The sequence below is a fragment of the Macrosteles quadrilineatus genome, unplaced genomic scaffold, assembly GCF_028750875.1.
Source record: "Macrosteles quadrilineatus isolate MER2022 unplaced genomic scaffold, UCM_ALF_1.0 Scaffold_5__1_contigs__length_97177068, whole genome shotgun sequence".
Lineage (NCBI taxonomy): Eukaryota > Metazoa > Arthropoda > Insecta > Hemiptera > Cicadellidae > Macrosteles > Macrosteles quadrilineatus.
This window is the reverse complement of record NW_026542598.1, coordinates 71,153,616-71,181,528: the sequence shown is the minus strand read 5'-3', so window position 1 is coordinate 71,181,528 and position 27,913 is coordinate 71,153,616. Positions and strand designations below refer to the sequence as shown.

The 27,913-nt window shown below is 34.5% G+C and overlaps 1 protein-coding gene across 2 annotated transcripts; it reads right to left on the bottom strand.

The window, feature by feature from the left end:
- Positions 1–1,275: 1,275 nt before the first annotated feature.
- LOC128995852 (DENN domain-containing protein 1A-like) lies at positions 1,276–25,550 on the bottom strand. Of its 2 annotated transcripts, XM_054420876.1 has the most exons (14): positions 25,418–25,550; positions 22,166–22,324; positions 20,124–20,261; positions 17,453–17,591; positions 17,263–17,316; positions 16,487–16,744; positions 10,458–10,559; positions 9,744–9,971; positions 8,519–8,695; positions 7,928–7,960; positions 4,044–4,267; positions 3,730–3,892; positions 2,980–3,195; positions 1,276–2,146 (listed from the first exon to the last, which is right to left on the bottom strand). In XM_054420876.1, exons 1-14 carry the CDS (start codon positions 25,432–25,434, stop codon positions 1,811–1,813), a joined length of 2,244 nt encoding a protein of 747 aa, XP_054276851.1. In that variant the 5' UTR covers positions 25,435–25,550; the 3' UTR covers positions 1,276–1,810. The 2 variants fall into 2 exon arrangements, with proteins under 2 accessions (XP_054276851.1, XP_054276852.1); XM_054420877.1 differs by lacking the exon at positions 7,928–7,960.
- Positions 25,551–27,913: the final 2,363 nt, after the last annotated feature.

Here is a 27,913-nt window from a genome sequence, read left to right as displayed (position 1 = left end):
ATATTGTAGTTAAGTGTTAAATTTTGAAATTTTAGGGTGAATCGAGATGAATCTTTTTTTATAACATGGGTCTCTCCTACCTACATACCAAGTTGGATACATACCAAGTTTCATAAACATCGGTTGGAAAAGTGTAAAGATAAATATATGTATGTAAAAAATACAAAATGGTGGATATCTGGTTAACGAAACGATTTTGGAAAAAATGTTATCCTTCATTTTCTGTTTATTTTGACCCAAGGAATTACTAGGTAAAGTATCTCCCCGCTTATTTTTAACACCCTGTTTATGATGTATTCTTATAAGTGAAAAATGTAAGCTGGTAATACAGAAAGATGTTTTATAAATAATATGAATGTACTGGTGATCTGTATATTCATCTTTTTCTTGTTCTTAGAACTGTAAATTAAAAGTCCACTCAGCAGTCGCATCGTACGATGTAGTTCTTTCCATGCGTTGCGAAATGTTAAATTTGCCGTCCTCTTCAACCCAAGTTATCTATTGAACCACTGATTGTAAAAAATTCAAAAAAATATATTTTACGCATCACACTTTTGGCTACAACTTTGCCACAGACAAAACCTCCTTAACCCAAAAACAAAACAAAAATCTCGCATGCTAACTTTTTCATGCTAGAAATCACGATTTAAAACTATTTCACCATACATATCAATTTTTATTAATTAGATCGGTAAATAGTTTAAAGTTCCAACAAAATAGTCATCGAGTAGGACTAACCAAGAAGCTCTGTGCCAATTTTCAAAATTTTAGCACAACTTAAAGTACACCAAAACACGAAATTATTGAAGTCATGCGTCGAGAGGACTATCACTGTTTTTAACAGATTATACTTTTGACCTTCCGGCACTGTTGACTCAGCGAAACTGAACTTATATTTTATCTTATTTCGTTATATTAAAACTGCTGTTGCATTAGGTCAAATTCCCAATAAGTCAATTGCTTTAACATAGACCACGTTTTTAGCTCGGAATGTACTATTTGACTTACTGGGATTTTTGATCTACAGACACTGCAAACATTATAGTTTTTGACCTAGCGGCACAGGTATAAATTATTTGACCTTCCGGGACTGTTGACTTTCTGCAACGCGTCCTTATAATACCATAACTTAGCTTCTAAAGTTATTCAAAATAAATACTATATAAAATATTAATATATTAAAAATTTATAATATTGTGCTTTTTTAAGAATTTATAAAATATAGGCCCTAATATTTTTAAATTTCAAAATAGCCTATTAACAATTTCAAAATAAAGTAAAGAGTTTATTCGGAACTATGTGCATAGTTTCAATAAGCTAAACAAAATGAGAATTACTTCTCGTTCTATGTAAAGCTATGTTTTGTTAGAAAAATGGAAGGTTTTAGATTTCTTATAATTGGTGGAGAGCATTGGTCATTTAATAAAAAATATAATTTAAAATTTAGGTTTAAATCCAACAATAACAAAGAGTATGTGATCCAATCACTCCAGAATAATTTAATCAGAACTGCACATTCTAAGACGTTAGGAAAGCTACGCACAATAACAATTTAGAATTGAACTTAAACATAAAAAATTTAATTAATAAAAGACATAGTAAAGCTTTGATCTACCATAATTTAGCACCATAAACAATAATTGAGCATTCCAGTCATAATTTAGACGTTTCTTACAGTACCATGCTGATTTTTACAAAATTAAAGTCAAAACTGACTACTTTGATCTCAGCTTTAAAGCTCGAACGTAAAAGATCCGTACAACCTATAATACTTGCGCACCTGTAATCACAATTAGCCTCCAGCTGTTTGTTAGTCGAACTTAGTCCAATTTAGTTGAGAGGTTTGCGTGGACGGTGCAGGAGTGAGCGTGAAGTCTAATGATCTGGTGGCATTGAACTCAGTTCCGTTGCAGTCGAGTGTCCGCGCAGGTGTCGTCTGCAGACTCAGGCTGTTAAAGTCTATCCCATAGTCTTTGAGCAGAGCAAGGTCATTGTGCTGGGGAGTGTAGTAGGGGTAGAGAGGATTGGTTAGGCTCAGTCCACGGTGTAGAGGGGGTTTAGCGCTTTCCGTCTCCTTCGACAACAACGGATCAAAATCATCCACGCTGGTCAACGAGTCAAGGCGGATCAGGTTCATCTCTTCAGTCTGTGAACAAAACCATACAATTCTTAAGAAGACAATTCTTAAGAATCAACTGCAGACAATTTTAGGTATGTTTTTATGTCCATGACCGAATTTCAAATAAGGACCAACTGTTGTTGTAGGTTGTGGCTTTTGGTGACAAACATTTATTTTTCTATCAGGCTAAACATAAGAAAAATAATAATGCAAAATAGTTTTTGTCATGTAACTGCTACTCCTTTTTAGTGCAATGAATATTGAATCTGAAAAAAGTCTCATTTGCCAATAAACACTGCAATATCTTATAGAATCTTGATTTATGACATAATACAGAGGATAGACGGACAGGGGCTTATAAATTGTGAAATACGCGTTTCACCCGGATATCATAAGCTCCCCATTGCATTAGGTTTCATTCCACAAGATAATAAGGTTGACTACACGAGTGCTGACAATTATTTTGCACGTTGGGTAACCGAGTGATTACAGTGCTTGCCTTCAAATCTGGAGGTCGCTGGTTTGATTAAAAGCCATATAGTTTCTGGGCCCAGATACCATTTGTCATTGGGCTAGGTATCAATTTATGATGCTAGCTAATAAAAGGTCAACATTAGATATTAAAACGTCCAGGTTAGCCTGTTCATTTTATAAAATTCCAAAAACAAGATTCATTACAATCATTCAGCATTACATTACATCTGCCAAAATGTGCAGAATGGTTTTGCCAAGCTATGTTCAATTTCAATCCCGAGGGGCTAAACATTTTCTATCGATGACATGATTATTTAATAGTGGTGTTAATTGTTAGTGAACAATAATATTATTAAAATTATTTGAATTATTCCATCAATGCTCACCTTGCTATGGGGGCGAGAAGAGGAAGGGGGCGGCAGTCTAACGGTATCAGCTGAGCTGATCAGTCTCACACTGTCCCCGTCAACCCCTTCCCCAGCTGGCGCAGCAGTGAAGGGGCTGGCACCAAAGAGATCTGGCGCACTGGCCTGCACCGCACTACCACCACTGTAGCTGAGCCCTTCACCATGGAAGTTCTCTAGGCTACGCACTGGCTTCAACTGGAGGCAAAACTTAACCCTCAGTTTTATACTTATCATCATATGGCTAAGTGTACAAAGTTGAAAACACAATTAATTATGGTTTGAATGGATTGTGTCATGAAGAACAGAGGGTTTCTGTATGTCGTTAACACAGGGTTGACCTAAAACAACTGAACCGACTGGGCTGAAATATTTCACAAAGAACTATCATATAGGCCTATAACGTCCTCAAGATCACTCGTTACTAAAAGATTTTCAACCAAGAAAGGATTTTGTTAAAATGGCTTAAGAAATGTTTATGTTTGGTTAACTATAGTGACAATGGAATACTCTAACTTTTGTGTAATTTGTCCCATCCAGATATAAGCTTGCTGTCCTTACAAACATGATCAACAGAGAATACCGGTAATTCTTCTTTAGGTGTTAAACCTTGCCTTTCTTTCCAATTGAAATTCAAAACAAAACCAATTGCAAGACTTAAAACTTAGTGTTAATAGCTAATTTTAAAGACATAAAAAAAAAAAATAATAATAATAAAATAAAGTAACTTACCGTACGATCTACCGTGGGAGAAACCGCAGGTGAGGTGTTGCCGTTGGTACAGTTGCGGAAGATGACATCCTGTAGATCTCCCATCAGGTCCATGTCCAACGGAGAGAGGTTGAAACTGGAGTTTTCTGGGGAAGAAGGACTTAACGGACTGTACTGGTTACGGCTGGAAATTGAAATATCAATACAAATCTTACCTCAAATTTTCTTGATAGATACCTATATTATGAAACATCTCCCATATAGGGCTTGATGTTTTTTAAATTAAGCGTAATAAATTTAACTAGGTCACTAGTGTGAAATAATAACTCCTTTACCTATCAGGTCCAGCGCTCAGCCTCTGTTTGATGCTCAGATCTCTCCTGTACGACGTAGCGGCTGAGGTAATGAAGGTGGTATGTGGTCGTGGTCGAGCTGTAGTGGAGGTGGGGGAAACTGACGACCCCCCTAACTCCCCTCCAACCTCTCGCGTGCCTCCCTCTCTGAACTTGGACCTGATACCCTTGTACGCCTTACCCACATTCTTCCCTCGCTCCTTCACCTGAAACAAGTTACTAATGTTACAGCTAATAAATGATGGTATCTAAGAAAAGGTTGACGTTAGAAAGTACCAGGTTTGGATTGTTCCCTACACAAATAATCCAATGCGTAGATAAAAAGAGTAGTTGTGTTGAGGTAAAACTAATACTGTGATAACCTGTGATGAATAACACCAACTGAATTAATAATAACACTTTAGGGGCAAACAAGCAGTGGTGTGGTTGTAAATTCTCCAGGGCATGAATGTCGATAGTTGTCACGTAAAAATATGGGTCACTTGCCAATATATGGATTTTTAGGAAAAATCAAAGTGGGAACGCAATTCCCATGCGTTACCGCCCACCACATACATACACAGGTTACTTTCATATGAGCAACAGGGGAATTACAATTAAAAAGCTTTTACTTTGAGCAAATTAGATGGATAAAAAATATTTAAAACTTATTTGAAACATCATTTGCTATTTTAAAATGGTTGATTGTTGAACTTAGACTTACGCCCTACTTCAAACGTAGTTTCATAGTACTTGGATTCCATAAAAGGATTTAACTGGAGAAAATACAAGACATATCTCTTAAAATATTCATCAGTTTTAACATTTTCTAAGGGTAAAATTGAGGTGTGTGCGAATAGTGAATTTATGAGTCAAATTTAAAGAAAAGTTGTGAGCCTCAAGCAATTTTGAGTAGAGTATTTTTATATAGTGAACTAAAATATTTCAATATGCTATACGGCCAGTTGACGTTGACAGTAAGAGTTACACAATAAATTGCAACAGTAAAGATTGTGCGTTGAGTCTGCCATAGGCCTACTTGAAAATAAAAACTCTACCAACCAACTCATTAAAAAGCTTGACTACTTCAAGTTTTCACTCAAGTCGAGCCGAATACCGAAATTGCCGTACACCTACAACTAATTTTGTTAGTTTTTTCAAATGTTTTTTAATTTTCTTTTTCTTGATAATACCTAAGTTTAGGGTTGCTGTACGTTTTCATTTCAGAGTCTTCTAAAGTAAAATCAAAGTTTGTTATTATTATTTTATAATCTTTTATTTATTTTATATTATTTCAATGTATAAAAATAATTCATACCTCAGCCAGGCGTAGCAGGAGACAGCTAGCACTGGATGCAATACAATTTAGCTTAATTATTTATATAAAGTAAATTAATAAATTTATTGTAATAACACCGACAATTCAAAAGCAGCATAAATAAGTAATCAAACCTCAATAAGTCTGGACTTGAGATTATATACTTTTTTTAGGTTTATATTAGGCACTCAATAACTGGAATATTTTACTGAATTCCTTTATACATGCAGGGGTGGAAGCAAAAACCCTCTTCACCAATTACATAAAAATATTTAAGTATTCAGCATCAGAAATGTTCAAAAATCTATATAGAAATATTTAAATCCAAACACCAGTCAAATTAGACACATGTTATCATAGATATTCGATGCAGGGCTGTTTGGTACAATTCAAGCTCAAACTGAAAATGCAGCGAAAATCACCAAAACCTTTAAACTGCACACAAAACCCTGTGACTCACTAGTTATAGGTTTGATGAAGAAAGAAGAAATATAATCCAGAACATATCTGCATGCTTCCCACCCCTGCAAATAACATAGATGATGAATATCTCAAAACAAAACTTATTAATTAACTATCATGCCCATAGACCTTTTTTATCACTCTGTATATGTAAATGGCGCATTTCTGTTCATCTCAGCTACACAAAAATGGTTGTATCGTCGATATCCAATCTATCAAAACAAGATTTTACCTGTACTAAACATTACTTTTCCTAACCCAAACAAACCTTTTCCTTTCCCAAACACATTTGCTATACGAAAATTGTCGATTTCCAAACTATTAAAACATAAACATGTAATTTTGCCTGTACATTACTTATCCCTACCCAAACAAATTTTTAATTTCCCCTATGAAAAAAACCAAGTTCCTGTTTGGCTTGACGAAAGCACCAATATAGAATGTATTCTTTAAAAGAAAATAAATTGTAAAACTAAAACCAGGAAACCTAGTAGGATTTCACCGTGATGTAAAGTATCATTCACTACTCGACACGAAAGATCCATTTCAGGGCTTGATGGTTGTTTTTCACACTCACACCTCTCCTTCCTCGTAAACGTATCTTGCCCCGAAATGGATCACTTTCAGGACTAGTTATGAAATATATGATTTATTTATGCCTATTCTCATGTTTTCCTTTCACCTGGACACATCACTTTAATAGTATTTAAGGCAAATTTCTGTTAACACACACACGGTAGGTAAAAAAAAAAAAAAAAAAAACTAAAAAGGAACAAAATATCTGTTTTGAGATTTGAAAAACAATCCTCCCATCCTGTAAACTTGTACCTGTGCTGACTGTTCATAGTATGGGATTCATTCACCAAGTTTTGCGGCAAACTGGTGAGCACCTCATGTCACATTGGACCTAACCTCGACAGGATTTAAACCCTAAATCTAAGGGTGTCTAAGGGGACAAAACTATAAAACAATCGAACATTTACCATACCTAAATGTTTACCATACTACCAACGCTATGGTCAACAATAATACCTAGTATATCATACGTTTGAAAAATATTATTAGTCTGTTTTATGTTCAATCCTCCATTTTTGTTTATTATTTTATATTTGTGACATTATGTAGCCTAGTACCAATATTTCACTATGGACTGGTGCAACTTCTCCATAACTAACTTATGATAAAATAAGTTTGATAATTGATTGTGCTGAAAAAATTTACAATAATACACAATGAACCGATTTAGTGGCTTGAACACTAGTTCAAAAAAGATTGCTACTCCTCCTACACATTAAAGCCTTCATTGTCTGCTGTGTCTTGACTGCACCCAGAGCTAGGCTATCATCCTTGTTGTCTGCCAAGTGTCCTGCCCCAACCCCCATGATGCCCCCAACCTTTATCAACCAATCACATTCTCTTGACAGCAGCGAGAAGCAGTCTCACACCAGAAATGTTTGGCTATCAACCCAAGATACTACAATGAGCTGACTTGATAGGTAAAATACTTCAATCTCCTTGTATTTAAGAGAGTGTGCTCTCTAAATTTCATGTTGTTCATTGTCCTTAGTATCAGAATATGTTATAATGTAATAAAAGGTTGATATAAATGTTCATTCATATGCGTTTCCTGTAAACTTATTGTTTAAATCTACAAAAGAAATGTTGACATTGATCGAGTTCTAAACAATGCAGTGCTTTAACATGAAAGTCCAATTTTGAACAACTAATTAATCTTAAATAATGTTCTTTTCACAATATTAGTGAAAGGTTGCAAAATTTCAAAATATTTCAACCCAAAGAAGATCTAAATATTGCAAAGTTTAGTTGTCTGACTAAAAGATTACACAACTGGGCCATCACTGATGATTTAATTGCCAAAAATTTCAAACACCCTAAGTTACACAAGAAATTATACTTTTACCATGAATTGAAGGCGGCAAATGTCTTAAAAGTTTTCTCATGGTCATTACAATTATTTTTTTCAAACATACATTTCCTAGATGATAGATATTTCCATCTTTGATGACTCAATATAGAATTAGAATATATAACTTGTTCATGCAAGATAAAACATGCACATGCGGAATCTTGCACGCGTGTTACTTACAGTTTTCACAGCAGATTTCATTGCTGGGTTTGCCTGAAAGTGCAACCAAAAATAAACCAACCGAAATTTGTGAACAAATAATCAGGCACATTGCACCGTTTGACATGCATGCAATAACACAAAATTTACTTTAGCTTAAAAACATGCCAAGTAATACTTTTAGAAATTATAAAGCAGTTTGTAAAAGTATATTTCAATTGAAATAGGTATTATTAAAGCAGAGGAGTTTGGGGAAAATAACTCAGATGATAAGTTTAGTAAATTTGATTTACTTCCAATTGACTTATTAATTTTTTAATCTCTGCATAAACTTTAACAAGTAACTGATTGTCTCAATTCTAAAGATTATACTGCCTCAAGAGTTTTCCCTTACAAATTTGAAAGGTAATAAATAATAAGTACTGAAAGTAAAAGCAAATATATTAAAATTTATTTAAAAACATTTCACGAGCAAAACAGTCATAAAATGCATTAACAATGTCAAATCCACATTACCAACATTTAATCAGCAACATCATGACATTTCCGTTTACACCCTTTTTTCAAAGAGTAAAAATGTGATTTTCTAAGCAAGAAAAGAGCAGAACGTACCCGAGACTTGACGCTGCGGAACATTGCCGAGGTGTCCTTACGTATTGTGGAAAGGTATTCTCGATATTGCTGCTTCAGCCGAGAACTCGACTTTTCCGAGTAGTTGCAGGCTTCCATCTCAAATTCGTCTGAGAACCCGAGACCTGCGTTCAGCATGTCCAGTCTTTCCTCTATAAACTGATAAAAAGGATTATAAATAACAATGAACAATATTTAAAGTGCAGTTTGACTCCTGAAATGGAATGGGCCATAATCTTTATACATACTTGGTTTGCTTGTACTTTTGACTTTGGATCCAAGGCTTTACACTTATGTATACTCAATTGATGATTCCAGAATTTAAATTAAAGTAACCAATGCAATATAATAAATGGGCTGAATAATAGTACCTGTGATATAAAAGTACTTAACTCAAACTAATAAACTACTAAAAGAGAGTAGAGAGAATTCACAATATTTAGAAAATCATGTTAGGCCAACACCTGAAATACAAACGTTGGAGGAATACAACTAAGTTTATTTATTTTTTTATGTCTACAGTAGTTGATCTGATATTGCATGGTTTCCTTTACGACACAGCCAAAGTGAACAGTAAGTAGCAATGCTGCACTCCCCTGACTATTGCTATGGTAATAACAATAACAGTAATAACAAAAGTGTAAACATTTATATTGCTCCATATGAATTTATAACCACAGCTTTTTCAGTAAGTCGGAACTGCTGCTTGCCACTTTATTCTCGCTACAGCCTTGTCTTAGACAAGGCTATTAGCCATTCATTGGCTTTTAATCTTTCAAATATAGGCATAGATGTATAATCAATAAGTTTTAAACTTCTACATCTTACTGATTCATTTTCAGCAAACAGGTAGACTGCTACTCATCAAACAATTACAAGATAAGAATGGGGTTGTCCCTTTTTTATCAAGTTTGACTAAACATTCAAATCTCAATCAAAAGTTCTATTCAAAGTTCAAAGATACTCTGAAAGTGCCACTGAGGTTTGAGTAAATTACATTTTCTACACAAATTATTTCAATACTAAGTGTACTATGGACTGTGGTAGGATTCCAAGTTTTTAGATAGAGAGCTATTCTGTTCCCATATGCTAATTTTCATTGAGTATCCAACAAAAGGTCGATGTAACAAAACCAGACAGTGGACCATTTCTTACAAAAACATAAAGATGCCAATGGAGTAGAGCAACACACATAAAAAAGACATACCTGCTGGAAGGTTTGTAGCTCAAGCATTTTCCTGAGGAACGGCTGCATAGGCGGAGGACGTGACTCAACGAAGGCGTCCTGGTTGAAAGTAATCTTCTCACCCTGATGAAACCGCAGTGCGTCCCTGTAGCCTCCGATGAGTTGTACCAACGCACGTAGAAAGGCGCGAGACACACCGTCACCTAGCAGTGCTGCACGGTTACGCAGCTGTGCACGCAGATTCTTTACCTGGAATAGAAAGATAAATATTACTGTCTTGTATATTTATGATGATATCAGATTATAAGAATTTGTATAGCTTAGTTTGAACCATGGGAGGGACGGATGAACATGTAAACTGAGGATAGGGAAAGTAATGAACCAGAATTTGCCTACTGTCCGCTATGCACAAAATGCTAGCCCATATATCCACCTAAAGTTCGGGAAAGGTTAATGTAAAAACCAATAAAAAAAAACTATAAACAGACTGGAATTGTCAACAAGTACAGACGGGTAGCCCACACTTTGGAAGGGTCACAATATATTGACCAAAAAAATGTGGAGGAGATCAGTAGAAAAGGAAGAAGGCAAGAGATGGCGAGAAATATAGCAGTGGTAAAAAATCGAGTATGGCAGAGAGCTTTTGTCTCCCTACGTTCTCTGTGGGCTTAAGAAATAAGTTAAGTCAAGATTTTGCAGTCTAACCTAGGGGTGTCATGAGGGGAGTGCACTCACCACATCTGGAGGTAAACTCTCCAAATCTTGGAATGGAGTCTCCACAGTGTTGTTGTCCGCGTCCAAGATAACAACCTCCCCCATGTCATTACGCCTCACTTTCTGTAAATCATTCATCATATTAAAATATAATTTAAAAACAATAATTTGACATGATATTTTAGTGTATTTTGCATTTATCTATGCCATTGGAATTTTAGCGAATTTCCCATATAGGGAATAAGCTATTAACGTAAGTCTCAAGTGGGCTCATGGACCCGGGACCGATTTACTTTTTCGTTTTGATGTTTCAGAGGCCAAAAAACACCATCAGTTCAAATTCATACAAGTTACTGTATATGTGTCCGTAGGTACGATCAATTTGGTACAAGGGAGTAAACCTACGTTTATTTGATCAAATTCGTGAAACAGCGTGATCGGACCATGGGAACGGGGTTTTATGGAGTAAATCAAATTTTTGACCCTCAAAACATAAAATTTTCCAATTTATTTCCAAACCATTTTGAACAGATTATGGGAACAAAGTTTTATGGGGTAACAATTGATTTTCTCTTTTTCATCCTAAAAAAAAAAAATTCCCAATTTCTCTCTAAACCATTTTAAAGAGGGTAAAAATACAAACAATGTAGAATATTGTAGTGTTTTGTACTGATATTGGATATAGAGAAATTTCAAAGATTGTTAATTTAAATGATATTCTTATGGAGAATAAGTAAACTGTTGTAGATTGCTTGTTTATGTGTATATTTCCCCCCATAAACAAGCATCATATTATTGATTATTTTCAATAACAAATTCAAAATAAAAATATTAATGAAACAGTTAATATATATTTTTAAAATCATAGTTTAAAACAATTGAAAACACGTTCAGGAATCTCAACAACTTTAATGATGGTAATTAACAATGTACATGACATAACAAGATAGATACTCTGAAGGTTTATAGATAGCAAATTTGCTAACTGCATGGAAGGCTAATTCGTAATGTTACTCCATCCATTCAGAGAACGGCCTTCGCCAAATTGCTTTCTCTCTTGCATGCATTCATGATTCATTCATCATTGATTCAATATCTCTATCTTTGTCGTTCTCAGCAGGACGTGAGAACAAAACAAGGTCAAACATGTCAGACTTTGATTGGATTTTTTTATACACATACATTTTAGGCTTAGACAAATATTTTCAACAATAGGTTAACATGAAGAAGGCCAAAGCTGAGGAGAAATAGTCAGATGGCCTAAATTCAAGTTTGGCCAAAAGCCTTTGTTACAGCCCTATGTCCCCCTTAACTTCAGCGCCGTCCTTAGGGTGGAGCGAGTAGCGAGGCCTGCCCAGCGAGGCCTGCCCAGCGAGGCCTGCCCGGCGAGGCCTGACCGGCGAGGCCTGACCGGCGAGGCCTGACCGGCGAGGCCTGCCCGGCGAGGCCTGCCCAGCGAGGCTTGCCCGGCGAGGCCTGCCCGCCGATGCCTTACTATCGCTAGAAATAAGTTAATGTTTTGGAATGAAAATAAAAAAATAAAGGACAGACAGATACATGTTCCTAAAATATGTCTTATTTATTATGAATTAGCCTATATCAATTGTTGTATCGATTAAAAACCTACGAACGACATTTAAAACACAAAAGAATATCAAACAACGTTTGACAGCTCGGCGGCGATGACGGAACCCGAGCCTCGCGGCAGCCACCCCGGTGAATGTGAGTGAGTCATACGCTTACTCTTACAGGTAGAACCCCTCATATCCGGCCTTGGTTTTACCGGTCCTCTGTTTATCCGGCCCCTTCCAGGAAGCCAATATCAAAATTTTTTTCTCACAGCTTACAGACGTTTAGATGCAAGCACTAACTAGTCTTTGTGACTGCTCAAGTCATAAAATAAAATGTTCTCACTATTTATCTGTTTGTTTATACATTTATTTGCTGAGTCACTATACTCAGTTGAGTTGAGCTAGAAGGCCTAACCTCTGATCAGTTGGTTGATTATTTCCAAAGTGGGTTTAGTACAGTACAGTACGAGTACATTAATTTAAAATGGTTAAGAATGTTGAGTAGAAATGCAAGTACCATTTAAGTCCTAATGATCTTTAAGTACAATTTATTGTCATTTTTACCTCCATTTAATATGTTTTGTTACCTGGAATCATAATATTTGTACATTCATTACTTAATGACTTTAACCTACAAATATTTTTTTCCCTTTATTACAAACATGTTTATTTGTCTAAAAATGATCCCATAACAGAATTAAATGATAATTTTGATTGCATATATTGATTACCTATTATTATTAGGTATGAATTGTCATTTTCATAGTAGGTTGGTTTATCCGGCCAAATCGTTATCCGGTCAGGGGCTTGGTCCCGTGGTGGCCGGATATGAGGGGAGGGGTTCTACTGTACTGGTACTGGTGCCATTAAACATCTATTGTATTATTAATTAAGTTCAATTTATTTACAGATGTAAATGTTTACTGGATTGAATGGATAATCAGCGTGGATAAGACTGACTGTAAACTACTCGCATTTTGCAATAAACATAAACCTATGACAATATTTTTCATCAAAGTAAAAAGTAATACTGTGAATCAATTACACTGTAATGATACTACCTCTTTTAATTTATTATTAAAAACTCACGAGGTGTTAGCCCGTCCTACGTACGGGAGTAGTCAGTTAAAACGGTGTAGGCCTATAACTCAGAACAGCTAGTTTACACGTATAAAGACAAATTTTATTGCAGCCTACAGTAGAAAGAGTAATTATCAATTGAGAGTGTATAGGCCTAGTCAATGATATCACCTTCCATCGCATACCTACCTCTTCCATAATCAATATCACCACAATACAATTACTCATACTATACACAATTTCCAGTAGGTGTAAATTGAAACTCCCTAAAATAAAACGAAAACATCCAATAAAATTCACAGTACACATAATTATAACGTTGGTGTCCTGACATCATTAAACGAATCGTCCACACACATCCTTTATGTCAATTTCACTGCATCAATTGCTAAATAAATAAGTGTAAACAAAGAAAAGTAAACACAACAACATATTAGTTTGTTTTGTAAACAGCTGAGTCAAAAATAATATTCATTTGAACAAAAGAACTGGTCACATGTTAAAGGAATTTAAAAAGTAAAAACGCTAGTAAAGCTAGTAGTGACGCAATTAATTGTCTATGTTTATTATCCATTCCGTTATCAGTTCCAATATCCTTGATCGTTAAACCACCCTCATTGAATCAATGTACATTGTAATTCCCCATATTCATTTATTTAAACTATAAAATATTCAGCGCCTCTAAACGTAACCACAACTAAACACACGCCAAACAACTTTTTTAGATTTCATAAAAGGATGGTTAGTCTAATTGTAGTATCCTAGGTCAATGAAGAAGTTGTGTTCAATCTACGTCATTGATCTGTATATCTTTGGATATAATACCCGTCTGAGGTTGTGGTGGTAATTTAAAATCGTATTCCTGAGGATTCTTGATCACCATCTTTATGACATCAATATTTCCAGGCCTAATCCAAACAAAGTTCAAGCATTCAAAAACATTGATTGTAAACAAAAAGCTGCCAAGATGAATTAAAACATGTAGAAATTGTGATTTTCCTACCCTTTCCAAAAAAGTTGAGCAGTAAAATAATTTGCATTATCTTTTTCATTTAACTCGTGTACAGAGCCTCGGCTTGTATACATCGATGGTGTTACTTATCTCGGTGGTCTACTAATCTTACTTATTTCCTATAATCAATGACAAAATCAGAGTAAATAACCTTATAGTTCTATAGGGCATTTTTATAACTAACCAGCTGTTAGTTAAAACAAATTATATTGCTCTAAAACAAATCAAAGATTACAAAGATTGCTTTAAAAAATAATTTGAACATCCTAGTATTTTACTATGTATATTAAATTAATCTGTCATCCTCTTACAGAAGAATTGAACGTATCAATTATTAGCATTACACATACCGAAATAAGTCAACCCTAAGTATGTCTTTACATTTTTATCCAAATGCTGAATTTGTGACACAAAAGCTGAATGTTTACAGCTGTTATGTTAAGCAAATTATTTTATGCCAAAAGCTAGTTTAGAATCTTAGCTAGACTTTTTAAAAATTAAAACTTAATTTCTAAAAAACTGGGACCCTAAACTGAAATTATGGCTTCGACATTCCCTAGTTCTCAAAATTATCTTTCTTTCAACACAAAAATCATGAAAATCCGTCGAGTGGTTGATTCAGAATCGTGAAATAAAAAAACACTGTTTCGTTTTAATATTATAGATTGACAATTATAGGTAATATTTTTTTACCTTTAAAACCACAATTACAGACCAACTGCCGAAAACGCAATAAACCTATCTTGACAAAAAGTACATAAACAAGTTAGCCTATGAGCATTTACTATTTACAAAGTGACGGGACGACAATCCACAGTGAAGAGAAGTGTTAATTTTTTTATTAATTATTGTAAAGAACTTCGTGGACAATATTTATGATATCCACTTTGGAATTGGAACAATAATATACCGTATGCAATTAGCTATAATATTAACGGCCATTTACAGAGTGTAAAAGATTCATTTGTTTCATCAAAATGCTTAAAATGACGAATTTGCAAGTATCTCATTGACAATTATTTATGTAATATTTTTTACCTTTAAAACACCCTCCACAGACCAACTGCCGAAAACACAATAAACCTAACTTGACAAAAAATAAACAAGATAGCCTATAAGCTTTTACTATTAATTGTCGTCCCGCCACTTTGTTTAATTTACAAAGTGTTAATTCAATTCACAATCCACAGTAAAGGAGAAGTGTTAATTTTTTTTAAATTAATGATTGTAAAGAATTTCGTGTGCAATATTTATGATATCCACTTTGGAATTGGAACAATAATATGTGTAATTAGCAATAATATTCACGCCTATTTTCAGAGTGTAAAATATTCATTTTTTTTCGTCAAAGTGCTTAAAATGACGACTTTACAAGTATAATTTTACTAGGGATGGTCAAGTCTCGAAATCTCGGGAAATTTTCGGGAAATTTTAAATCTTGTTACACAAGACGAGATTTCTTTTTGGCCGAGATTTTAATCGAGACGAGAAAAAATAATTAAAAACGCCTGCAGAAAGTCAATGCAATACCCGCAATACAGGAGCGTGTTGTAGTTGCGTTTCCTTTGCGAAGGCGTTCTTATTTAATTGATTCTTCAAATGTAAATATTACTTTAATTATTTTAATAACATTTGAGAAGTTTTGTTCAGTGTTAGCAGTGTGAGGAATGTTTTATTACTATAAAAAAAGTCAAAACAAGTAACTATTTTATACAAATTAATATTTTATTTTATGATTTATTTTATTTTAGGATAAGTTGAACTCTATTCTAACTGATATCACTATGTTTCCTAATAGTAGGCATTTTTAATAAGTTAGGCGTGATTAATAAAAAATGTTATGCTGATGTTTTTTAATAAAAGATTGTAAATATTCTTGCCTATTATCATTATTTTTGTATTTAAACAGTCATCTAACAATGTTACAAAATCAGGTAAAATTCCGAAAGTGCATTTCCCGTTGTGTGAGAAGGGAAATCCCGTCTCGAAATTGTATGAGAAATAAAAAATCTCATCTCGTCTCGTCTCGAACTAAAAATCCAATCTCGTCCATCCCTAAATTTTACAAAAGTTTTCCGGGGGGGGACCCCTGGACCCCCCCCTCAGACCCCCCGGTGAGCTTGGTTAAACAAGGCCTCGCAATTATGTATTGCCCCAGGCCTCGCATTTTATAAAGACGGCTCTGCTTAACTTAAAGCTTTAACACATTTTTGGATCAACCTATAACAATTTAACAGCATTTTGTATTTTATTGGTTGCTATACTTTGCAACTGGGTGAAGAAGAGCACATAATGGGGTGCTTAAAATGTCACCTATATCTCCAGTTGTGTGTATTTTTTTATTTTTATACAACATTATGACTAAGTTGTTGTCTAGTTATACTCACAGAAATCAACGTGGAAGACACACCGATGAGGTAGGGCATTGGTGCAAGCAGGTAGTCTATGAGTTGCTGCGGCAACACTGGTATAAATATGTGCTGCCAGTGCATCGGGTAGATGATGGCGTTGGCGGACTGTACGCAAGCAGAGAGACGATTCAGACGACGAGACGTGAAGATAATCCTCCGCTCGTACAACATCGACGCAAATATGATCATCATGTTGTTGCTGTCTACCGCGTTGTAGTATTCCGTCAGATTACGCTGTAAGAACATTCGTTAAGGGTGTTTACTAATCGTCAATTTCATGCTAAACAAAACCAATTATATGTGTATGTTAAATATCTTTTTAACTAGAGATGGTTTAGTTTGTTGGTTCTTAATTCCACCTTGAAAATGGAATCACAAAACATTTGTCCAGAATAACCTTTGACCAAGGTTGGCTACTGGTGGTTCTATCAATTTTGAACATGAGAGTGATGAAAGTTCAGAAACCTTTGCTTGCAGGTTAATATAACTTTTTTTTCTTAGCACACAACAATCATTAAAACAAATAATTAAGATATAAGAAGAAATAATGGTTGATGAGGGAAGTAATGTACTTTTTGTCTGTGAAAAAACAACAAAACTAACTAGATTTTACTAGCATTACTTTGGTATATGAATTGAAGAGTATTAAAAATAGTTAAATAGCGAATAGATTCAATCCTTGATGCAACACTTATTTAACTATCACATCTAACTAAACAAATAAAGTATATGAACAATCTCATACAACTTACATTCTCCGGAATACTTGGAAGTTGAAATTGACTAGGACTTTGGCATGTAAAGAACTGAAACAAACAAGTTAAATAGATAATTTGTAACACTGATGTCTTGACTGAGAAATAACAGTACAAGTGACAAAACTCATAGAAAACTTTAAGTCACAAATAATTGATTGAATAGCTTATCAGTCTGTTTACTCACGCTTGTGCCGTTTTGGCGAATAGGAAACTTGACGCTGGTGTTAGGCGCAGGGATCTGACTTTGGTACACAGACTGTAGGAACGGAATCAACTCATCTCCAGAAGCGCTGTTGGTCAACTCTGAGATGATGTTCAAGAACCTATCACAAACAAAGGAAATCAGGTTAGCAATTATTGAAGTAAATTGTAAACAAACCATATAGAGTTTCCATAATATGGAGGATATAGGTTACTGTATGTTCACTCCTCAAGGTCTGTTTAACCTTGGTGTGTTTAAACGTTTTAACACTCCCAGGATTTGTTTAAAATGCGACCTTGCTTATTTTATAAATGTCTCATCACTTTTGCAGCTTCGTAAATTTCATACATAGGTTGTGCACAACCATTGATTTTGAAGATTTAGTTAACTTTGTTCAAGTGCAACATCCGTTCACTCTCAACTATTTATAAAGCTAATAAGCTTCACAAAGTTTTGAGAACACTGTAAGCATAGTTTTAATTTATAATTGATTATTTTTCTCTAGATTTAACCTTTTCATTTACTTTATTCTAGTTTATCTAAGTTAACAATTTGATAAAGTTATTGATTTTGATTGTGCTACACAGCTAATTGCAAATAGATAATCTAAAGAGATATTAATTAAAATAAAATACGCAGGACAATCGTGTTGTACCTCTATAATCATTGGCAAGTGTGAAATCTTTTTTAAGTAGATATAAAGAGCCATATTATTCTCTTCTGTATCCCCTCCCTGTTGTGAAGTACACGTAAAACAAGTAGTGTCATACTACCCTAAGAGATTACCCTACACTCTTATTACTACAAGTATACTGGGACGGTGGCGTCGTCCTGTAATCCAGCTACTAGGAGGTCACGGATTGTGTGTATTTAAAGGTATGCATTGTGGATGCAATGCTCCCTGGTGTGGATTAACGTTCGCACTAGTGAGTACTACGACTATCCGCAGTACTATCTTGATAATTAGATCGATTTGTTAATTACAAGGAAAAAATGTGGTTCGGATTCCGCTATAAACTGTAGGACTCTTAGTTGCCATTGGCTGTAGGGCTATTAATTAACAGCTGTGTCTAAAGAACATTTTGGTCTTAGTCACTAACAAGACTACAAGATCGCACCACTCATCCTACACTCGTCCTTGACTCATATTCGGGTTAAAATACGCACACATTGGCATCCCCATCTTGATCTCATCCCCATAATTGATAATTGATAATATTATTTTTAAAGAGGTTATCCGTAATATGATTGATAAATGATTAAAGTGAAAAGATCAATTAAAAAAAATATGTTGTCTATAGATACTTTATAATAAAATATAATAGGTTGCAGAAAAGTATTGAAGAGTTTCATTTTCTAACATTAAATATACGGTACATGATATTTGCTGACGACGCTAAAACATGATGAGTAGTCAATAAGTAACATGAAATGAGAACTTGTAATCAAAAGTCATGTTGTTATTTTTACTCATCCAGTAACTTCCTGACAACATATCAATAATCTGTTTGCTCAACTTACATCATGCGTGTGTCAGTAAAGATACTATTTATAGAGTGTCAAATACACAAACATAAGTCAATTAATCAGGGAACCCCTTAGATAATGCCTGCAGTAACTAAATATTAGTTCAAATGACAATTTTGTCAGAGAAAACCTTTGCTCTTTGATTTTGCTTAAAACTAATGAGTCAGCTATTTCTTTAAAGAAAAAGTGTTACTTTAAGTAAAAAATGTTAAAGCTTAATATTACATGCTAAAGGGTTCAAGTTAAATCTTTATAATATTTTTTTGAAACTATTAAACTTAATGCATTATTTTATAAAATGGAGGTATGTTGTATGTTGCGTGATAGATAAACCAACTAGTTCTTTAATTCAAAACAACCCGCCTATATGCAAAACATATTTTTAATATATGGATTTATTGGGCTCATTAACACGTTAAGTGCGGATGCGCGATAGCCTTCCGCAGTTGGTGGCTAATGCGCGAAAATGTTTAAATTTAGTATCATCCAAATAAGAGGCAAATTGTAGTATGTCCCGCATTCCAATTGTTGTGGACGTAGTTTTACAAGAACCTAACAGATACCAGCACAAAACAAAACTGCTAGCAGGCACTCAGTATTGTGAAATAGAGGGGAAAAGCAGGGGCAAAAATCCGGATACACCATAAAAAAATAATGCAAAAAAGGTGTCAAGCACAATTTTTAGGTTAGATTCCATCCACAATGCTACACTACAGTAATTATTGTTATTCTATTCAATTTCACTAAATCCAAGACAAAACCACATACTACACTAAATTTGGAACAGTCCCCACCACCGATGAAATTGTCAGATCTGAAAACTAATTATAACGGAAAGTATAAAACTGGCACAGCAAGCGGCAAGCGAAACGACGTTCCCCGTGCGAGGCTGAGCTCACACTGGTCACTGGTTCAATACTTTAGAGTTAGGAGTGCTATGATGTTTAACATAGTCCGCAGCGCGCGCCAGTCCCACACTACGTTAAATAACGTAGACCACACGTGTTAAACTGTAGATGAGTATCATGGAAAGGAAAATCGCCGATCAAAATTTCTAAGAACTAACAAAAAAGTTGAAACTCAATGGCAATGTTTGATTGGTTGATTTTCCCAAGTATTGACTCACTTTGTGAACGACTCGTGCCAAGGTAGGTAACTGAGGACGACCAAAGCCGTCTCACTCTTGGGATCATGACGGCAAAACCCAAACGTCCACTTGGAGTCCGAGCTTGTCAGCACAAACGAGAAATGCTGTACTGTAGAGCTGAAACCCACATGCAAAATAGTAGTAAAATTTACTCTTATACCGTAGTTACTAGTTAAAATGAGGACACAGCTTAGTGCATAGCAGAACGAAGAAGATTAAGAAAAAAATAGGATTTTAGAAAAAATGTTTACAAATTTAGAGTACAATCATATGAAATTATATTACTTCATCTATGGTACAATTTTAGAATTATTTAGCCTGCAAATCACACACTATTCTTTTAGTGTCCACGAGCATTGTCTACTTAAAGACCTGAAATACAAGGAAATCAGCCTAAACCATTCAAATTGTTATGGATATGTAGGGGATCAACGTCCCTCTTGTACCACACTTCAAGTCTGTTACCACTAGGCTAGCAATACGACCAAAAATCTAGCTATTTTTTTATAAAAATGACTATTCTATTTAGGTTTTTGCAGTTTGCCCTACTTAAATGGAACATGCTTTAAAATATCCAATTTAATGTCTTTTTGTAACCCGAATCCATATAGCTGTTATCACACAGCAGCCACTCTAGATAACACAGAGCTAGAGGTAGAGGTAGGCTAGACAATGACTCACTGACCCATTCATTAACAGTTTCAAGGTCAATCTCTCACACTAGTGAAACTTCCTCAATGATCCTTTGTGCTACACAATGAAGGCTTTTTATCAAACAAACCTTTCAGTAGAGAGAATAACCAAAACCAATTTTAAAACAAAATGGTTAGATAATCTGAATGGAATAATCTGGAGTAATGTAGGCCTACAGTAATTGAGTTTATTTATTTAGGTTAAGTTTGTAAGTTTACATGTTTTAAACAATTTGTTTTTTTGTATTTTGATATAACACTATTACCTTAGCCTAGGTGTTTTGGAACATCAACACTATGCTAAAAAAAATCAAACAAAATGTATATTTTGAAGATAATTTTTTGTTTGCTGTGAACTACACAACAATTTTTAGGGGGGAATATAGCAGACTAATTAAGAAGTTTGGAGGCAAAGCCAAGCGGGAAGAAGACCCAAGAATCGCTGGAAGTACCAGGTGGAGAAAGATTTGTGAAAATTGAGAGCAAAGCAAGAAGATTTGGAAGACAGGGAGGGATGGAGGCAACTTGTTGGTGAGGCCAAATACCGCCTATCTAGGGTATGGTATTAATGGCCATGGGAGTTTAAAGTAAAGTACCATAACTAAAAGTAAACTACACAATTATAGGACTGCTTTTAAACCATTATCTATACTCTAAAAGCTTTTAAAAGGCTAATGAAATTATATTACAAGTAAGTTTCTAGTCTCAAAAAATGAACAGGCGTCTCAAAAATTAATTTTGTTATTGAATGGTTAAAGATGTTTAATGATGGTTGTTAAAGAATGGTGTTTAACGTCAATCAGAATGATTTTATGTTGACTTTTTATAACTTATCAAGGTAGGCCTATACAAAAATCTACCTTTCAAAAATAAAAATTGAACCGCCAACAAAGAAATAGGTGGGTAGGCTTACACTATCATAATTAGTGTACATTTACTGTTTTAAATTAAAAGAGTAATGAATAAATATTTTGTGTGAAATAACTAGCTTGTTAAAAACACGAACCTGCTATTTTATAATACATTATCAAAATGTGAAAAACCAATAAAATTATAATGATCCATGGCTGTAGCATGAAAAAAAAGTTAATATGTCTGTGGTATGTTTTCTTACATCAAATATAAAATATGATTTTTACTCTGTCATTTACTAACCACACTGGTTGAAGAATATAATTAATATTTTCCCAGAATTGTCTAGAGGCTTGTTCTTCGGGGGAATAATTGCTCAGCCAAAGTAGTTACACAACTATAAACGCTTGATGCAATCATTCTACTAACTTCTAGGATGTGCTTGGAAACTAGAAAACAGTTTTATATGTTACTTACTTGTCAAATTCACACGGATACGTGAACTTGGGGACAGATTTAAGAACTTGTTCATCTCGATATGTTTCTGGATATCTCTGGATTATCCAGGCTTCCGTTCCATCAGGCTGAGGACCGGCAACTTCGCAGAAACATTCAAAATAATGTTTTACATTCTCCCTGGAACAGGAAATATAGTTATAGTTGCTTTGGAAAGAAAAAAAAAATCTGAACTTTTTTAAGCTAGCCTAATTTAAACTTTTTTAAGAGGTAGGCCTAGGCAGCCTCTTTGACCTCGGTCCCCGGGGGCCCGTGCGGGGGAACCAGTAGGGCTTCAGTAGTGGCGGGCTCCAGGATTTGAATACACTACATTGATGTCATGACTTCCAAGTGTGTAACGCTACCGGTTGAGTCATACCAAACTAGTCGGTCTGTGTGTAGTTGCTAGTTTTACATATTTTTTACAGTGGTCAACTCAAATGAAAAACCACATTGCAACCTATATTACCAACCATTACAGCTCGTGACACCTAAGCTGGCACTTGGCCTAGCACGGGCAGTGTAGGCGGGAGGAGGGTGGAAGTAGGGAAAAGACCGGACTGCAAACATTTCCTCTACCTCTCTTGGGGTTGACTCCCCGTATATTATGTACTTGAGCGCCTTCACTTGAGTCGCGAGGACAGTTGACGCAACCCGCATGACGGGACAAGATGTTTTTGAACAAGATGCTAGTGGTGATTTGCCAAGTGCCAGCTTAGATGTCACGAACTGTACTTTTTAACTTGAACAAATAAAAAGGGAATGTAGGCCTGTATTTAAAATGATGTAGCCTACAACACCTGCATATAGTATACCTGGTTGCTGTAGTGGCAACTAGTTTTGGCTCTTAATCAGAACCATGATAAGGCCAACAAGGTGTCAAGTAATCACTATATTTGAAGGTCGTCAACAGGGTTAAAATAAAAACACATACATGTGTACATGAGACAAGGTAACATAAAACGATATACTTTTACAAAAAACACTAAATAAACAAAGAAACATTGACAAACGGGAACATGACCGGGCTAAAGTAAAGTACTAGGCCTATAACTGGTATTTAATATACTATTTTGATTCTCCAAAAAAGGGCTTTAAGAGCTATGACAGGGACGCAACCTGATCATTGCAAACCTCTTTTTATAGATCTGCAAATTCAAACTGCAGTAAATTTGTTCATTTATGATCTGATTGTTTATATATTAAAAAACCCTGAATATCTTCAATTTAATAATCACAGTCACAACACTCGTTTTAAAAATACTGCGCTGTTAGAATCCAATCGTCTTAGTAAAACTAGTAATTGCCACATAATTTTATCAATTAAAGTGTATAATTCAGTAAAAAATAATATAAATTTTCATTCAATTAACAAATTTAAGGCTATGTTTTAATTATCTACTTCAAAACCCTTTTTATAGTCTGGATGATTATTTTAAACTGGGAGAAATTGTCCTTTAGTTTGGTTTTAATTTCAGTTAAGAATGTGAATGGAGTTGAATGTTAATTGTAATATTTGGCCTGTAAGAGTATTTTGTTGTTTATTTAAGACTTGGTTTGAAAACGGCAAATAGACTTTGTCAATGATATGTAAATGTATCCTTATGGCAAATAAAGATTGATTGATTGATCGATATATATGGTGGTCAGGGGGATCTATGATCTCTGCCTTTGTCTTCTTATGGCGTGTTCATTAATTCATTGTTCTCCTCCAGTATCCTGATAGCTGTATAAATGTGCTAGTTGAATTGGAAGGAGGGTTGATCATTCAATTTGTTTCTAATCGTCAGTTTTAACAGCTCTGTATAGCCTATTTCAAACTCTTCCACATTGTGATTGATGTCTTCAAGTACCTTAAGTGTAGTTATGTAAAACAAGATGTTCTGCAAAATTTGATGTAAGTTTATCATAATTTTAAATATAATACAGTAATACGGAGGCTAAACAACTATTAGGAAATGTTCCAAAGCAGAACTACGGGCGACAGTGCTACATTGTCACAGAAAGACGGTGAGGGCTGCAGAAAGCCCACCCTGCCCAAATTGTTTTTTTTTCAAAAAAATATTTTATTTTTACTTTAGGGCCACATTTTTCTTTCTTTAACTTAACCTGCAAGTTTATAGGTTTCTGCAGAAAATGCTAAGTATTATATAAAAAGGTAGGCCTAATAAAATATTTTTTGCAGAAAATATTTCTGTAGGCCTAAGTTAAAAAGTTGACAACTTAGTTTTCTTCAAAAAAATTCTCCGTTCTGCAAACAGTAAACGCTACAAAACGTCGGCATTACATAATCGAAAGCTGCAACATAAGTTTTAAGAAATAAAAATACAAAGAAATTTTTAATCTACATAACAAATTAAGAAAAAATTAAACAACAATGCAATTTTTCAAAACAATGGACAATATTGGGATATTTGCAATTTAACAAAATAAATGGACAATTAACAGCTAGCCTACAATATTTGGTGCATCAATCGTGAGGAAGAACGCTTAGAATAAGCAAATTACCATAAAGCGATTGAATAACAGTAGGCATATTCAAACTGATAGGCCTACGAGCTTTTGAAAACTTGCCTAAAGGATAGGTGGCCAGTGTGTGCTCCGTGCCTATAACGCATTGAACTTGTCCAACAAAGCAAGGGGGGGGGGGACAGTAGGTACAATAATAAGCTAAAGCCAACTAGCTAATAAATTTTAAGTACAGCACTGGGACGTAAACCCATGTCATCCCTATCTTGGTTTTACACTTTAGGTACAGAGAATGTATTGTCTAGTTAGTTGTGCCTGGGGGTTTTTAAAACCCCACAATGTGGTTCATCCCATTAGCCCACTCTAGAGATAAAAAAACAATTGCCCAACTGAAATAAGTCAAATTTATGAGTTATTGTATTATTTCAATCACAACAAATTGTTAAACCTAACTTAGTCCTGTCTTTGGTTTATATTGCTAGCCTGCACCTTGAATCAAACTTTTCAAGTGCTTCATGTTTAACCTGCCTTTTTAAACACAAGAAAAAATTATAATTGTTTGACTAATGTGAGGTAAAAAGAAATCTTGAGCTCTAGATAACCCTTTGTTAAAACTATAATATCCAATCTCAGTGGGGGATATTCAGCTGGGTTTGAAGGCTAGGGACTAAAGATAATTTTGCACATAAACAAGGAAGTAATAAATAATGCAAGCCCTCGATGTGCTGGTTTAACTCGATTAATCCATTGGGAAAGATAACTTACCTTATTCTAGAACCCATCGTAGCACTAAATAGTAGTATTTGTAATTACTAAATCCATTGAAAACAACGTCACTGAGATTTTCTGAGAAACTCCCACATTACGACAGGACAGACAACTTGACAGACGACATTGTTCTTTCTCTCCTCTCTCTTCTCTTCCTCATGACACAAAAAGTGATGTTCGTCAGCTGACTGTGACCTTCAAGGCCATAAGAAAATAAATCATGAGCTTACATGCCTTTGACCGTAGAGCATATAAGAAACGTATTATCCGGTGTTCTTTAACTTATCTTAAATTTTCTGTACAGTGCCAATAACTTATGGTATGCTTTCTCAAAAGCAATATTTAGTTTAAGTTAAAAAAAATAAAGCCTGGCCATCTTAGTGTTGAAGGATTATTTATCATCCAAAACTATTTTTTCAAATACCAAAGTGATTGTAATTTGTGCACTGTGAGACTAGAAACTTTCTTTGTACTTTGTAATTGTTTTATAAGTATAGCCTATATCCAATGGTCAATGGTATAACGTCTAGGCTCCAAGGACTCTTAAAAAATATCGTTGTGTTGAGGACGCGCACGCATTCTGTTGATACCCAGATTAACTACGTCCAGCGCCAACTAGCAGCGTACGTTGCACCAATTCTATTGCCTATGGTTGTATGATTGCGTATTTTATTATAATATTATTTACATCGTTCAGCTAATTTAAATAATGTGAAAATAGTTTCCTTCCAATCAAGAATACTCCTTTGTATCTATTTACAAATAATATGTAAATGTCACTTCACAGTTGGTGTAGTTTTTCACACCAAATAATTAACAAAAATAATTTTTAGTTTTTAACCTCAAATAAAAAACAAAATAAACTGAGAAGTACATTAATACAATATATTGATACAACACTGAACACATTTCACAATGCCAATATCCCACAATTAAAAATTGAAAAGTTTAGTTCTCGTCGGAAAGAAAGTACTCGCCGTTCGCATATATACAAGCCGCTTCCTTACTTCAACGGGGGACCGATGGCACTAGGTGACCAATGGTGTAAACCACATACCAGTTATTGTTCTCCTTGAACAGCAACAGCAACAACAGCAGCAGCAACTATAGCAACAGCAACAACAACATAATTTCACCTCAGTGCCGAAATTTGTTCCCCAAATTTTTGCTATATTTTATTACATGTAAAAAATTAACTTTCTTTTACGTATCGTAATGATGCATAAAGAGTTGTATATGTACCTATAGTATTTTTCACTACTAGGGACTCGCATGTAAAACACTATCGAGCCCCGAAATGGGACTTTCGTGACGAGTATTGAGCGATACTTTTTATCACGATGAAAAAACTACTTCACCAAACTTAAAGAATGATGATAACTTAAAGTATGATATATCGTATCATTTGTCTAATTTTAACACAATACGGTACAATTAATTTTAGTGTAAAATTCAGTTGAATGTAACTTTGTTGATGTCAGGCAAAGTATTGTTTGTGTAGCGAAAGTAATGTTTATGTAGCCAAAATGTTTATGTCAGGAAAAGTCAGCTGATCACTATCAGTTTTTTGTGTATATAAATTGAAAATCTCAGCTGTATGGAAATGGGCTATTTTCGAATAAAGAGTGATAAAAACTATCTTAAAATTGATTTGCTAAAAAAAATAATTTAAAAAGCAATTAAAAGTAATTTAGCAATTTATTATGCTACAACAACCGTTTTTGACGACGATTTGATTGAAACATATAAGCGGATAAACGCCTTGAAATATAAAATACAAACACCCCCAGCTATCAAACTAAATGCTTAAAATAATCCATCTTAGTCAGCTACCACAGTAAATGTAAAACAAAAATTCAATTAAAGGTGCTAACATAAAGTTGAACACTAGAACAAATTACAAGAGGTTTTACATGCAAATTAACGGAAAAAACTGAAAATTAAATCTTATCTGTTTTATCTCTGTCGTTTTAAATCAACAAGAGCCCCACAAGTAACATTCAGCACCCCTCTCTTGATTTGGTCGTTTCCTGATATCGAGGAGGGCCCAGACGACTAATGAACTTTCATTTCCCGAAGCATTTAGAAGTAATGCGTCAGCAGTCGGGGCATTCCCAGCACCTGAAGCCATTACTTCCTGAATGCACATTAGTAATAAATGCCAACAAGCTCCCCCATGAACGATGTTACTGCTCACATTTCAGGCTCAGTCTTATTGTGCAGGGTTTGATTCAGAGGAATGACTTTCTTGAATATTGAATATTTGCCTTAATGATATTTTATCTTTCAGGATAATTTAAGTTGTATAATTTAATATTGAAATGTAATATTGAGGTTTTATGAAGTATTGGGCGTACATGACGAAGTTTTGTGTATTTATTTTATTTATGGGTTTAACTAAAATCAAAACCATTGGTAAATCTGATCTTATTTTACTTACAGAGTTTTGCACAAAATTAATAGTATTTTTTCACTGTGTGTTTTCAAAATACC